This window comes from Lontra canadensis, unplaced genomic scaffold (genome assembly GCF_010015895.1).
Source record: "Lontra canadensis isolate GAN:19392208 unplaced genomic scaffold, GSC_riverotter_1.0 scaffold11, whole genome shotgun sequence".
Taxonomy (NCBI): domain Eukaryota; kingdom Metazoa; phylum Chordata; class Mammalia; order Carnivora; family Mustelidae; genus Lontra; species Lontra canadensis.
The window spans coordinates 24,872,697-24,887,344 of NW_022631005.1; the positions used below are offsets into that span (position 1 = coordinate 24,872,697).

Below are 14,648 nucleotides of genomic sequence, written 5' to 3' on the forward strand. Positions count from 1 at the left end.
ATGTCCTTAACTTAAAATAAATTGTAAAAACAAAAAGAAAATTGTTTGTTTCGACTTGGTGGGTAAAAACTTTTATTTCTTGGAAGGGAAACTACAGAAAGGTGAGAAATGAAAAACGAGAGAGATGCTAGGTTGTTTACTTTGGCAGCAATTTTAATCTGGCAGACTACAGGAGCCTCAAAGTTAACAGGAAGAGCTAAGGGCCTTGGCATTTCATTAGAGGGTCCCCTAACTCCAAAGTTTCTACCTACAAGAACCTGCATTGTTCAAGGTGACTCCATACGCCTCAGGCTGCTCTCCCTGTAATTTATAGTATGACTTGAAGCTTTCACTTATTTGTAGGGTGAATTAGGTCATGGCACATCTAGAACTACATAAACCTAAGCCTGCTAGTATGACAAAAGCTAGATCTGATCAAGGGGAGTGGAACTGAAGCCCAATACCAGGATTCTGAGATCATGACCTGAACCAAAATCAAGCCAGCTGCCCAATTGACTGAGTCACCCAGGTACCCCTGAAATCAATCATCATTTCCATTTCTAGAACATTGAAAAACCTCACCAGAAAGTGGACAAATTGTCAGAATTATTACAAGGCCTTGTTTTATGTTGGTAGAAGCAGCATTGTTGATAAGGTTTCTACTGCCCTGACTCCACTCATCGAAATTTCACTGACATCTATTGTTTTGAGCTATTTCTATAGAATCTTTTTATTGGCCACTATCATTTCAAAAGTGGCACAATTACAAATTAACTTCAGGTGTATTCCAACACTGGTTGTCAGACTTTGTCAAAATCAAGCTGGTTCTTCGTAAGTTTTTGAGAAATAACTGAAATGTAGTCAAACTGAGATAAAAGATTTTACTTTAGCCAACATTTTTAGATACATCTTTGTGGATGTACCTTCCTTGTCTCCAATAAGTACAGTTCTTTTTCTCATATTTGTTGGTAACTTAAGAGATACATCCCTCATTTACTTGTGTATCAGCATAACCTGACAAAATGAAGTATCATTTTATTAAAGTGCTTTTTAAAAAATTTTAGTTGGACTCTTAAGCATCCTTTAAAATCTGGGTAGTTTTTCTTTCTTTTTTTTAAGATTTTGTTTATTTGATAAGAGAGATACAGCGAGAGAGGGAACACACTCATGGAGAGTGAGAGAGGAAGCAAGCAGGGAGCCCGAGGTGGCTCGATCCCAAGACCCTGGGATCATTACCTGAGCTGAAAGAAGATGCATAACAACTGAGCCACCCAGGCGACCCTAAAATCTGGGTAGTTTTATCTGATTTAGGAGCAGAGAAACTACCTATGGGAAAGGGTAGGGAAAACAGCATATTCTACACATAGGTATCGCAGCAATGGACACATGAGGTTGGTGTTAACAACTCTAACCCTCTTCTGTCTATAGAATACTGAACACAACTTTGGAACATTAAACAGAACCTTCAAAAATTTTGTTTTAAGTAGGTGACCCTTGACAAAACAACAGAGGTCAGTTGTTTTGTTATTCATTGTGTTAAGACAGAACAGGCAGGAATTCTGCTCTTATCATTGCCCAGCTGTTTGCTCCCTTTTTATCTTCCTTTGGGAGGAGGAGCATCTGAGAGGGGATGGGGAATGCAGATAAGTGGTGGCTGGAAGTACTAGCATTTACTGAGCTTGTAATATAAAAAGCACCTCATTTAATTCTCTTGTTTAGGTTGGTAGTATTACTCTCATTTTATTAATGAGTGATAGGGTTGAGAGCTAAGTGACTTTCTTAAGGCCTTCTGACCGGTAGGTGGAAGTTGGGACCATCACTCAGTAATTTGTGTGACTTTACAGCCTCCTGCCTCTCAGATGTGTGCTTTATAAGTAAAATTACATTGTTAGGTTTTACCCAAACAAAACCCCACTGGGACGCTTATTAAATTCCACCAGTCCGGTTAGTGACTTTGATTAATGAATGGTGTGAAAAGTTTTTCTTTTTTCACTTAACAGCAGCTCCCTTTTTACCCCACGCAATGCCTGTTTTTAATTATATTCAAAGGTACACTTCATTATGTACTGAATCTGCCTGTATGCTCCACCAAAGGAAATCTAACTCCCCACAGTAGTTACAACGCTACAGCACTTCCCTAACTTGAACCCACTTTAGACTTTGTATGGCAGACATTTCTCAGTGGCTGGGTGAAGAGAGCTGCCAGAGTGGAAAAAAGCAAGCTCTGGAGTATGGGATTAGGGTGTACAAGACTCCATCACCCACCTCCTCCAGCATGACTGCTACAGCAGTCCGTTCTATACTGGAAAGAAGAGCTCCAAGATAAAAAACCTCTAAATCTGCTCAATGAGCAGTCAAAACCCTCCATTCCCTACCAGTTCATCTTTATTTCTCCTACGTGTTGCACTTGCCAGTGTTAATTCAGCTTGAAGCCACTATGTAGAAACTTGCATTTAAAAGAGCTTTTCAGGAAATTGTCAACACTGAAGTACCCAATGTAGGCAGTCCCTACCTTCACTGGTGATCAATTAACAAGAGAAAAAGTGGAAAACTCTTTCCACTAGCAAACAATTGTGAAGAAAGGATCAAATACTTTGTCCTACTGCAATCACTTCTCACACCTTGGAAAAACTATGGTTGAATTCATCCGTAGAGTAATTGCTCTTAATGGATTATAACTTGAAAGACTAAAACAAAACCAGAACCAAAAATTAATCTGGGGTGTATGCCCTGACACCTGTAAGGTCTAAAAGCTCTTAACTTCTATGGCAATAAAGGTAAAAACCCTTTCATCAGTGAGGCTCTCCACTGCTTTGGGAGGTACGACTGGGGAGAGGGAACAAGGCAGTTCATGCAGCAGAGCTAAAACAAAAATGTGCAATTATTTCCATTATATTGAGAATAGCAGGGCAAAAAAAGAGGGAAGAAACAAGGGAGTAGGATGAATTACAAAACAGAATTACTAACTTTGATTAAGTGGAACTGACAGACCTTGTAATGTTCCTAAATAAAACTCATGAGATTATTTGCTAACACAACACGCCCTTATTGGTGTTATCAACAGAAGATGAAGACAACTCTCTTGTAATTGATTTCAAAACATTTATTTTACATTTAGGCTTAAGATGCATTTTAGAGAAAGCAACTTTTCTATCCTAATTTTATTTTATTAAAGCCACTGCATGGCTTCAATTTTCTTTCAAGTGGAAGGTACGGGCAAATCGGTGAAGGCAAGGGGTTGGAGAGCAGCAATAATAAAGCAGTTTATGATTAAATATTTTTTCATGAATAATTCCCCTTTCAGATAATCGCAATTTCTCTTTGCTTTTTGGGGAGGTGATGCAACAGTTTAACCAAGAAAATCCCAAAGTATGAATTAGAATGAACAACTTAAATTCTGGAAAACAGTAGGCATGCAGTTTAATACACACCCAAGTTTAATGCACCTGGACTGGGTTTCATCATGTCCTCTAATAGCTAGAGTATACCTCTATCAAGAATCTCGTTAATGCCATCTATTCTATTTAGCCTTCCCTGATCGTTCAAACCTTAAACCTCACAACCCTATGAACATGTACATTTTGCAGGTAAGATAATCAAGGCACAGTCAAGTAATTCACCTAAGAACATCAGCTACCAAGTGGTGAGTCTGAGTGGAATACAGACAACCTGAATGAACTCAAAGGCCACACTCCGTGAAGATTTATGAAGTTACTCAGATAAAGAGAAACACATTAAGACCTTATTTCCTGTATTTCCTAGGGCCTGAAAGTTACTTCTGATTCACATTAACAACACATATTAGAATCTTGGATTTACATTTTCAATAAACAAATTTTATTAATAATTTCTCGTAACAGATACTGCACTGAAATTCAGTAACTAATCAAATTCATGCCACACACACACGTTCCGATTTTGGATTTTCTATCAGCAAACATCCTATTCAATAGTCCTTGGGGGTTCTGAGTATATTCAGAAAACAAAATCCTAATCATTGCAGACAACAAATGAGTCAGGTTAAGTTTGCCAAACCAAATGAAGCTGCTGGAAAAACACACCTTAAAAGTAAGAATGTACTCATTATTAAACAACAGGCAAATCAAACCAACTACTAAACAGGTTTTAAGTGCGGCTTCCTCCCAAAAGTTGGAAATAAGGGAAATTAGCCCTCAGAATTTCCTTTGGGGTTAAAGGATCACAGTGAATGGGTAAACTCACCTTTATGAAAAACAGAATTACTCCTAGCCATACAACCTTCAATGTACCTTGCTTATCAGCCTATTCTAAAGAACCTGTCAGGCGAAAATAGATACTAGTAAAATTATATGGACTAGAAAAAAAGGAGTCACAGAAGCAAAAGCTGGCTTTGCCCAAACTGTCATTGTGGAATAAAAAAATGGATGCATGGTCAATCAGACACTGAGCATTCCAGACCCACTGGCAAGATCATCTCAACTACAAAGGCAAACTTCTCTTACAAAACAAGCTCACTTCTAATCTGGTTTACAGCAATCAAATTTCAGATATTTGAATAACTGTAAGTCTCAAATTAGTTGCTATTGTAACTTGGAGGGCAGAAGACAGAATGTGCTGTTTTCCAATGCAAAGCTCCCAATCTAAATCAGCCTACCATAAATAAATACAAGGGTACACAAGATTATCAAGTATCATTCTGTGAGCTCAGTTAACACAAGTTTCCTGATGGGGGATTCACTGATCTTTCATCTGAGTAAACACAGTTAGTGAACCCTACTGGCTCCCAAGAAAGCCTCTTGAGCAAGAGATTGCTAAATCAAAGATTCTTCACAAGAGCTCTCAAATTTTTCTCAGCAGAAATCTTAAGTCACCCAGCAATTTAAGCATAGTAGTAGCTAAGAAACAACTTCTGTTTAGATAAAATTTGAAAATGGTGATATTTTGAGAATATAACTGTCTTCCTTTAGAGCTACTATCATGTTAAAATGAAACAAAACAAAACAAAACCCTCCTTATTTCCACAGTGAATACAAAATACCCTAACATATCTAATTCACCCAAGATACTTCTACAGTACACAAGTCATGCGTAAGTATGCAGTGGTTTATTTCTAAGGCTGGTTAAGATATAAAACCCATCAATTTAAATACTCAAATATAACTGAAAAATGTGCTTAAAATGCTAGGAAAGGCAATTGGTAACTAACAAAAACATTCAAAATTTGGTTCTCTGAAGTCATTCCCTTAGGTCAAGGAAGACAGACCAAGAAAAGATAAGGTAGTCTACCTAATTATAATCTGTTGGTACAAAGTCATGCAAGCACCTCTCATGACATTCCACATGAAACCACTGATGTTATCATGGTACAAATCTGGAGTCAACAACTCTAATCAGAATGCACCTGTGCAGAGAAAGATCAAGATGCACCTGTAACTGCTTTCAGAGACAAACCTAAGAAATGAACCTCAGTTTCAACAACAAAAAGGAGTTGGGACATTTTGTAAGGTCTTACCACTAAAGGATACTATCTCCAGTTTGGTACACCGGTTTGTACCAGTTTGGTACAGCAGGCCTCCAAGAATGTTTCAGTGAAAAAAACACTCTTTCTGCTTTTTGGTTCTGAAAACGTATTGTTAAGTAGCTAAGGCATATATTTAGGGGGCACAGCTCAATATTGGAAAACTATGTAAAGAGGTAGAAGTAAAGCCTTTCTATGCAATGTACTTCTGCATAAAGGTAACAAAGCTATGATCTAGGGAAAAGACAACTGAAAAATGAGTCACTCTTTTAAAGGATGTTTAAAGATAATGCTTTTTAATATTTCAAATATTAAAAAAAATCTCATCAAAAATGTAAATCACCTTAACAGTACTTTGCACATGTGGAATTTCATACCTAAATTTGATGTACTATTTTGGTTTATTTATGGCTACTTACAAGAAGACTCAAAAATAATGTCCATTCATTGGAGTCTTTTTCTTTGGTTGAGCCTATTGGGACCAGGCCGATGAACTATTTTATGCAAATGAGATGGGGAAAGCAAATTAATGGCAGTATGAGTAATAGGGGTTTTTCATTTACTGGAAATGAAACGTAAAAGGATTTTCATATTCATCCCCATGGTGGTTTTAGAACCTATAATCCTGTTCAGAGGTTAAAGAGTTTGAATAGCTCACACAATCCTGTACAAATTACAACTGGCTGCCCTTTAATAAATAAAGTCATTGTAAAGAATTACATTTACAGAGTGAAAGTGAATACATAGCATTTCAAATTCAATTTTGGAAGTACTAATAAGTACTGACCCATAACAATATATACTAGCTACCTTTTAAACTGTCCATCATTAGCACCAATAAAGATTCAACAAATTACCTTTATTCCCACATCTCAAAACAATTCTTCAAATTCTTAGTGAAGTTTAAGTATAGTCACAGACCTTAAATATTCACATTGTATTCTATGTCATACTGAAAATAAGTTCACTACTTTGGATATTCTTTACAAAATCTTATTAAAATTCCTGGTATTATCATCCCCAATTATACAGTAGCACGACCACCCTATGTCGTTTCACATGATAGCTCCTTAGAGGTTTCACATCTAAATTACCAAGAACAAAACCCTTCCCCGCCCTCATCTTGCACTCATCTTAATTCTATACTAGTCCTCGGATTATGTACCACTGTAGAAGTATAACTGTATCAAAATTACCATGTTTATGGATACAATAATATGCCATACAGAGCAACAAAGTTACATGTAATGACAAAGATTACTAAAGTTATGCAAGACAAAGAACAAATGTTAGGACATGCTACCTAGGCGAAGTCCCTAGAAAGAGGCTCCTAGTATCCTAAGTTCAAATAACATTGACAAAATAATGAACAGTTATCTTAAAAAAAGATTATAAAGCTACTGGCAAATTAGGTAATCGCTAAATAAAGGTAGAGCACGAGATTAAACTCTAATATTTACAACTGCAACATACTTGAGTAAAATTACAATTGTGCACATATCAGTGGCTTTGTAACAAAAATAATTCATATACATAGAAGAAAAAATTAAGACAGTTTTCAGTTCAACGAAAGTTGAATTCACCCCATCTATAGACACTCAACAGCTCAAAGATTTACCACAGAATAAATTCAAGATTAGCTGATAAACCGGAGCCACATTACTGGTGTTTAAGACAGATTTTAAACAAGTTAAAGTCTATTGTTTGTTCAGAAGTTAGATGACTGTGCAAACTTGACCTCAACAGGAATATTCTGAGATGTGCAAACAAATGTAAAACCTCCACTAGTTTGTTTACTTGGAGGCTAACCCCTTTTTCTCACAGAGCTTCCTGATAACAACCATAAGCTATAAATACAGGTACAATGCACAGTCAGTGATCTTTTCTTTTTATTTATTTTTAGAATATAAAAGAACTGAGAGACAACAGGTTTAATTTCATTTCTATAAGGAAGACTGCATTTACCTGAAAAAGAAATATGGCATCACACACAAACACACTTCATGGGAGGAGTATGTTTAAGAATATGGTGTCATTCTGAACACTAAAGGAAAAGCAATCCCTGTTTACTGTTAAAATATGTAGTGTTAAAGTTCCTTATTAAGAAAAAAACCTACTAATTCTTCACTATATAAGTTTTGTGGATTTAGTTTTCAAATCACAGTAATCTACATAACCATTATTAACAGCTCTGTGTTTATAGTACTGCAACAAGCCAACAAACATTTCAAATGCACTTCACATCAAGAGTATGTAAACTTTATTTTTTCCTCTTCAAGCCTTCAGAAAATTAGGGGCTATTTCAGCAGCCAACCTGGTCAGAAGCTCTGAAGGCAAAAGTTCAGTGCCTCACAGTGTAAATAAATGACCATCTGTGGCACTGCATATCCATCTGGTAGTGAAGTGTCCCCCCCTTCAGTGGCTTCCAGTAAGGCCTAGAGTTTAAGGTTAACATGAAAAAGTGCCACCTTTGTTTTAGATTAGTGATGGACTCTGACAAGATAAAATAAAGTTATATTGTTATACTTACAAGCAGCTCCAATCCTGAGTATTTATGGTAATATCTAAACATACAAAAATGTATGTACATTTTTCTCCACTTTCTTGTAAACAGTTGTCAGTATACTGTTTTATCCCTTTATCATTGAAACATGCAAATCATACATACAAGTATAAATACACAAAAGAAAACAATTTACACTCATTCAAAAGCCAAGCAACAACAACAAAAAATAGCTACAGTATTCAAATTATAAATAATGAATGCTTGAGGCATCTTATATTCCTAGAAGCAGCCAGCCATTCATCCTAATGTTCTTAGCTGCAATTGTAGAAATACTGAGTTTTGCACCTTCCATGCTTTTACAGTATTTATAACACTATCATATGTGGAGATAAAGACTTGTTTACTATCATCTCTTCTTTTCAGAATGAAGAATAAAGCAGCACTTACAAATATTGATGCAGTGGCAGCAACAGCAGGTGTTACCACTGCTAGATCAGGAGGAAATTTTCCATTCTAACAATTTTTAAATTAAAAAAGTAAAGGAAAAATTGACCTAAACAAATGATTACATGTTCATTCCTTGGGCACTTAACAGCGAGTCCAGCATGTCGAATGTGTCTTTGTAGTCCATATGCTGGCTGTTTGTACTGTACTCGTGATTGACATCAGGACCGTTGGTCTCCACTGGCTTCTTGTCCAGTTTCACGAGGGTGCTGAGATGTCCGTAGCCCACCTGGTATGTGACAGGGGGAGGAGGGGGTAAGGGATGGTTAAAAACAGAGTTGTGAGAGGATATATACTGCTTAACAGAGGAGGAAGAACTAGATGAACTACCTGAACTTTTGGAACTTTTGCTCATTTTGGAGTGATGGTTGTGAGATGCATCATTGACATGCAGCTTCTTCCTCGAAGAGCTGGAACTAGAGGAAATGCCATCACTGCTCAGGCCGACAGGACTCCTCAGAACAGTGGGTGGTAGTCCGTCAGCACTGTGTTTACTGCCACCGCTGCTGCTGCCACTGTGTGAGTGAGAATGCTTGTGACTGCTGAGGTGGTGGCGGTTTGAGGGATGGTCCTTGTGCTTCTCCTTATGGTCTCTGCTAATATGTGGGCTCGAATGCTTGCTCTTCCCACTGCCCTCATCAGAAGAGCTGTGTCTTTCTGAGGAAGAAACTTTTATTTTCATTTTCAGTTCTTCTTTACTAGCACTCTTATCAGTGGGTGGTATCGGAATCCGTAATTTCAGTGATCCACTCTTTTCCTTCTTATCTGCTGTGTATTTTTCAGGTTTTTCAGTACTTGTGATGGGAATTTTCATTTTAATGGGAGAAGTGACAGAACTGCCGCCGGCTGGCTGTGACTGCACATGTTTGTGTTGCTGTTCTACTTGGGCAGCTATATAATGATCTCTTACATCCAGATCAAGGGTTTCTAGCTTACGTTTTTCTCTGTATTTATCTAAAGACATCTTCTGAGGCATTACTCCAGGAGTAGCAGAAATTGGCCCATGGTGTTTACTGCTCCCTGCTTTATGAGTATATTCTTGCTTCATGGATGAATGATCGGAAATTTTGTCAGGTCTGTGATGTAATCCTGAATGCAGTGATATGGAAGGTCCCTGCTGGAAGTTGATGTTGTACTGGGTACCAGACAAAGATGTCTCTTGTTTCTGTGAATACATCTGTTCTGTCCGTGCTGACTCTTGATGTTGAGGCCATTCTTGGTGTGACGACAAACCGTAGGAGGTACTTGGCATTCCTGTTGCTAGCATTGACAAATTATCAGATGTATGGCTGTCTTGAACAGAAATATTTCCTGAATTTAGAGGTACTGGTGCAGGGAATGCTGATGTAGATGGTTTCTGAAAACTTGGGTTTGTAGGCACACCAGTAACACTATCTACTAAAATGGAATTCTGGACCAAAGATGAACCAAGAAGTGGCGTTTCTGAAACTTGTCCATCTACTTTTGGTTTCTTAGCCGCCTGATTAGCCTATTTAAATAAAACACAAAAGAAGCAATGACAGCAAAGGAATTTAACACAAATTTCCTTAATTTATAAAAATCTATGTTAAACATATGCAAACAAAATCACCCGAGGTTTAAGGCTTTTTGTTGCCAGTAAATAAATGTCTCACTTAGAGGCATAGAAGAAGGCTATAAAAAGTGGAAACCACTGGTTTTGGACTTAGATATAGGTTAAATCCTGGCCCAGCATTTGCGAAAGTAATTTAACTTGTCTAGGCTTTAGTATGCCCATTTATAAAATAAGGAGACTATTTCCATTATAATCACCGTGAAATTAAACACAAAATTTATAAAGTACTTAATTAACAAAGTCCATTGGACACAGCAGTTGAATAAACTATGAGGGTATGCAGCTTCCAATACACTGTAATTATTTTGGAATACTGGAAATAAGGATATTTAACCAAAAATTCAAACTGGTTAGCTATGTAATCGTTAGATAAGTGACAAACTGATATTCTATTAAACCCTGCCAATTCTCTTACCCTCCAGTTTCGAATCCTCTTCAACCTACTAGGTGTTTTCTCCAATATTTGTAGAAACTCATGTGTTAGCTCTAAAAATAAAATTTAAATTTAAAACTTAGAAGGTGTCTTTAGGATTCATATTTCTCTCAAGTGGGCAATATTAAAAAGGGGCCTCAAGAGTTCATCTACTTCACTGTCACCCTTCTATTCAACCTTCAGCAAATATAGATGTAGACATAGATCTGAACTGCTATTTTCAAAGACTAATCCCTTAAAAAAAAAAAAAACCACTCGCCCCACACCCCCATGCTTAGAATCTCTGGAAAATTTAGTAGCATTAAAAAATTCCCCCCAAACAGAAAACCTTCATTAGGCAAACATCATAGAAATTATTGCAGGCAAGATCTATCAATAGATTCTTTAAAATTAATGGACAAAGTTGGAGGAAAAAGAAGATATATGTATAATCCTAAAATAACTTCTTTAAGATATTTAATTACAAAGAGAAGAACAGTAACTTTAAAACGGAGAAACCCAGCAGATACCACCTTAATTAAGCGATCATGGTTATTACCAGTAATAAGGTAAATCCTTTGAGAAAAACAAAACAAAACAAAAAACAACCCTTGAGAAGATGCACAGGGCAAGGTAAACCCATTTTCCATTTCTGTGGTATTCCTGCCCAAAATGCATTATTTCAATCTAATATTGAGAAATATCAAACCCCAACTGAGGAACATTCTATAATGTAACTGGCCATTCTTTGTCTTTTCAGAAGATTTTATTTATTTCTTTGACAGAGAGAGAGCGCGTGCGCACATGTGCACAAATAGGTGGAGTGGCAGAGAGAGGAGGAAAAGCAGGCTCCCTGCTCAGCGGGGAGCCTGATGTGGGTCTTGATCCCAGGACCCTGAGAATCATGACCTGAGCTGAAGGCAGACCCTTAACCGACTGAGCCACCCAGGTTCCCCTCACCATTATTTTTCAAAGTGTCAAGGTCATAAAAGAAAACGAATAATAGAAAAACTGACTAATTTAGAAGAGATTTAAGGGGCATTTTCAAGCAAATGGAACATGGGATCTTAGAACAAAAAAACTCAGGACATAAAATAAAACATGCAGTTAGGTAACAGTATTGTAACAATGTTAATTTCTTGGTTTTGATAACCATGTACATAAGATGTTAACATTAGAGAAACCAGGTAAAGAGTACATAGAAACTGTATTACAACGTAGTTTAAGTTTAGAATTATTTCAAAGTTAAATGAAAAAAATTCCTCCATCTATACTCAGAGACTCCTAGTAATTATTACTATTAACACAGTAGTAAAACCACCTTGGTCATATATTTTTACCTCACTTTTTTCTTAAATTTGGGATTACAGTGAGATGACTCACTTTTCCAAGGCAGTGTGGTTATGATGAACTCTACTCTCCTACCCCAAAATAGTGCTATTAATAAAGCTATTGACCACTCAAGACAAATATCCATACCAGTCAAATGAATTACAGTATCACATAATATTAGTCATGCCAATTTAGTAGACAGATTCATTTATTACTTTTTAGTATGCACAGTAAGTTTCTCTATAAATGATTCTAGGCAAACATGCCAAGACTGATAATGAAAATTAAGACAATAAAAAATTTTTCTTTAAGAAAAAATATGCAAAAACTCAGCACTTATTTTATGTTCATAAGCTGTGACAACTTAAACTTGCTCGGGAACTTTTTGATCCAATTTGAGTGAAAACAATCTAATGCCTGGATTACTATCCTTCCTAATCTGAAAAAAACCCCACCTTTTTATACTTGGACACTAAGAATCTGTCAAATAATCACTGCTAATATATTACTTAAGTGCACAACAATCATAGATGATGCTTAAAATAGAGCCATTTTCCCCTTCCAAACTAGTATACAGAAAAAAAAAATTCAAAATGCAAGAAACACATGAAGGTCTGTTATTAATCATAGAACAAAAAAAACCTCTGCAAAACAACAACAAATGTTACAGGTAGGCCAAGTCCAAGCCAATGCTGTTTTTGCAATAGTCATTAAATGAATTATTATTATTACTACTTTTAAGATTTTATTTATTTGACAGAGATCACAAGTAGGCAAGAGGGCAGAGGGAAGCAGGCTCCCTGCTGAACAGAGAGCCAGATGCGGGGCTCGATCCCAGGATCCTGGGATCATGACCTGAGCTGAAGGCAGAGGCTTTAACCCACTCAGTCACCCAGGTCCCCAAAAATGAATTATTTTAGTGAACACTGATTCTTAGACACCAGGCTAAAATTCAGATGTATCTTAATATCTTAAACTGTTACATTTTTTTGTGATTAAAACACAAAGAAAGAATGCTATACGAAATGTTGAAACTGTCAATGTCTTAAATGTCCCAGATTCCTATTCAGTGGCTCTTCTTATGAGTAACAGACCTGAGCATTTTCAGAATGGAAACAGAGAGATTTTTTAGGTGGTCCCTGCTGTGTCAAAAAAACCAACTTTAACTATAACTTAAGAGAAGTGTAAGAGGCAGATTACCTGCTTTTTGCGAACTTTATTTTAGGATCATGTATATAAATTATTTTTATTCCAATTATACCTACTTTATCTTAACTGTTACCTGCTGAAGTAAGATGGTGGCACAGATAACTTTATTTTCAAGTCATAGATGAAAAAAAGCTCCCACTGGCTTTTAGAAGATGCCATTTCCACTCACTGAAGATTTTCTTCTCTCTCTCTTTTTAAAAAAGATTTTAAGTATTTATTTGGGGCAGGGGTGGAGAGAACACAGAGGGAAAGTGTGAGAGAGAAGCAGACTCCCTGCTTAGCAGGGAGCCTGACGTAGGGCTCCATCCCAAGACCCTGAGATCATGACCTGAGCTGAAGGCAGACGTTTAACTGCCTGAGCAACCCAGGCGCCCCTCCCTCTCTCGTTAAACTTAAAACAAAAACAAAAACAAAAAACAACCTCTGGCAATGTGAGGAAAAGAGCATAATCATGTGGCAGTAATATAGCATGAACTACATGCTCTTGAGAAATTTTTCAGGGAGGGGAAAAAAAACCAAAAATCAAGAAATCTAAAGAGGAAGCTTATTTTACCAGAAAGGTAGGCAATACTGCACATAGACCTGTACCCTGTGTTTGTAAACAAAGTTTTGTTGCAACACAGCCATACCCATTCACTTACAGATTGCCTTGGTGGCTTCGCAGCAACAGGGGCAGGGTTGCGTAGCTGGCATAGACAGAAGGGACCTAAGCCCTAAAAAGAGTTACTTTTGGCCCTTCACAGAAAACAAACATCTAGGTTACAGAAACATGCTGAGATTTTATTGGAAGATCACATGTGAAACCCAAAGGGGTCTCTATGTAACAGATGTCCTTAGTAGCAACAGATACAAATCCTATTTTCCCATTAGCTTCAATTTTGCAACAGAAGTTAGGGAAAGCCCACAGAACAATAAGCTGAAAATCTAACATAACAGTTTACCAGTTTAGGTGTATCTTCAGTAAGAAGTGTAATCTATTTCCTTTCTGAAATCTACAGTATTTGGTTAAAATGTCTTAATCCCCAAGAATCTCTCCTATGGTCAGCTTCTCTTATCTGTTACCAGAGAAATTTCTTATTAAGAAAGATCCAGTTCCAGGTTCACAATTTATAGTATTTGTACCCTAATTTTGTCAATTTATATTTAATAATGAAAGGCAATAATGATACACATCAGTGGAACTACAGAACATGGAATGTTACCCTGAAATACCTTTAGCTCACTGCTTCACATGTTCTACAGTAAGTTATAACCAACTACCAACCTATAGCATTACAAATCATATAGACATAAATATATTTTTGAAAAGTCCTAAAAGAGCTTTAGATATTCACTGGTGGTTAAAACATGTTCAAGTGTGTTTTTTTTGTTTGTTTGTTTTTAGCTTTTCCTTTAGGCCAATAAATCCTTATTTTCGTCCTGTTCATTTGCCCGTGTAATTACACTTTTTAAAATTCTATTACCAAATTGTTAAAATGAAATTATAGTTATGTTTCAAAGGAGGCTCTTACCTCTTGAAACACAAACTAAAATATTAATAGTTGAAGAGATATCTGGGATTAATATCAAAAAAAACTACAGAGGGAGGGGAAAATGGTGGAGCAGCCAGAACGGG

At 36.7% G+C, this 14,648-nt stretch overlaps 1 protein-coding gene across 5 annotated transcripts in view; it reads right to left on the bottom strand.

The window, feature by feature from the left end:
* Positions 1 to 6,143: 6,143 nt before the first annotated feature.
* The window catches only part of CCNT2 (cyclin T2), a 37,974-nt gene continuing 29,469 nt past the window's right edge, over positions 6,144 to 14,648 (bottom strand). For 3 of the 5 annotated variants that reach the window (XM_032856176.1, XM_032856175.1, XM_032856179.1), the window contains 2 exons: positions 10,496 to 10,566; positions 6,144 to 9,975 (listed from right to left, as the gene is read on the bottom strand). In XM_032856176.1, the coding sequence (XP_032712067.1) occupies positions 8,548 to 9,975; positions 10,496 to 10,566 (1,499 nt within the window). In that variant the 3' untranslated portion in view covers positions 6,144 to 8,547. The remainder of the gene's footprint in view (positions 9,976 to 10,495; positions 10,567 to 14,648) is intronic. The other 2 variants (XM_032856178.1, XM_032856177.1) reach the window with 1 other exon arrangement.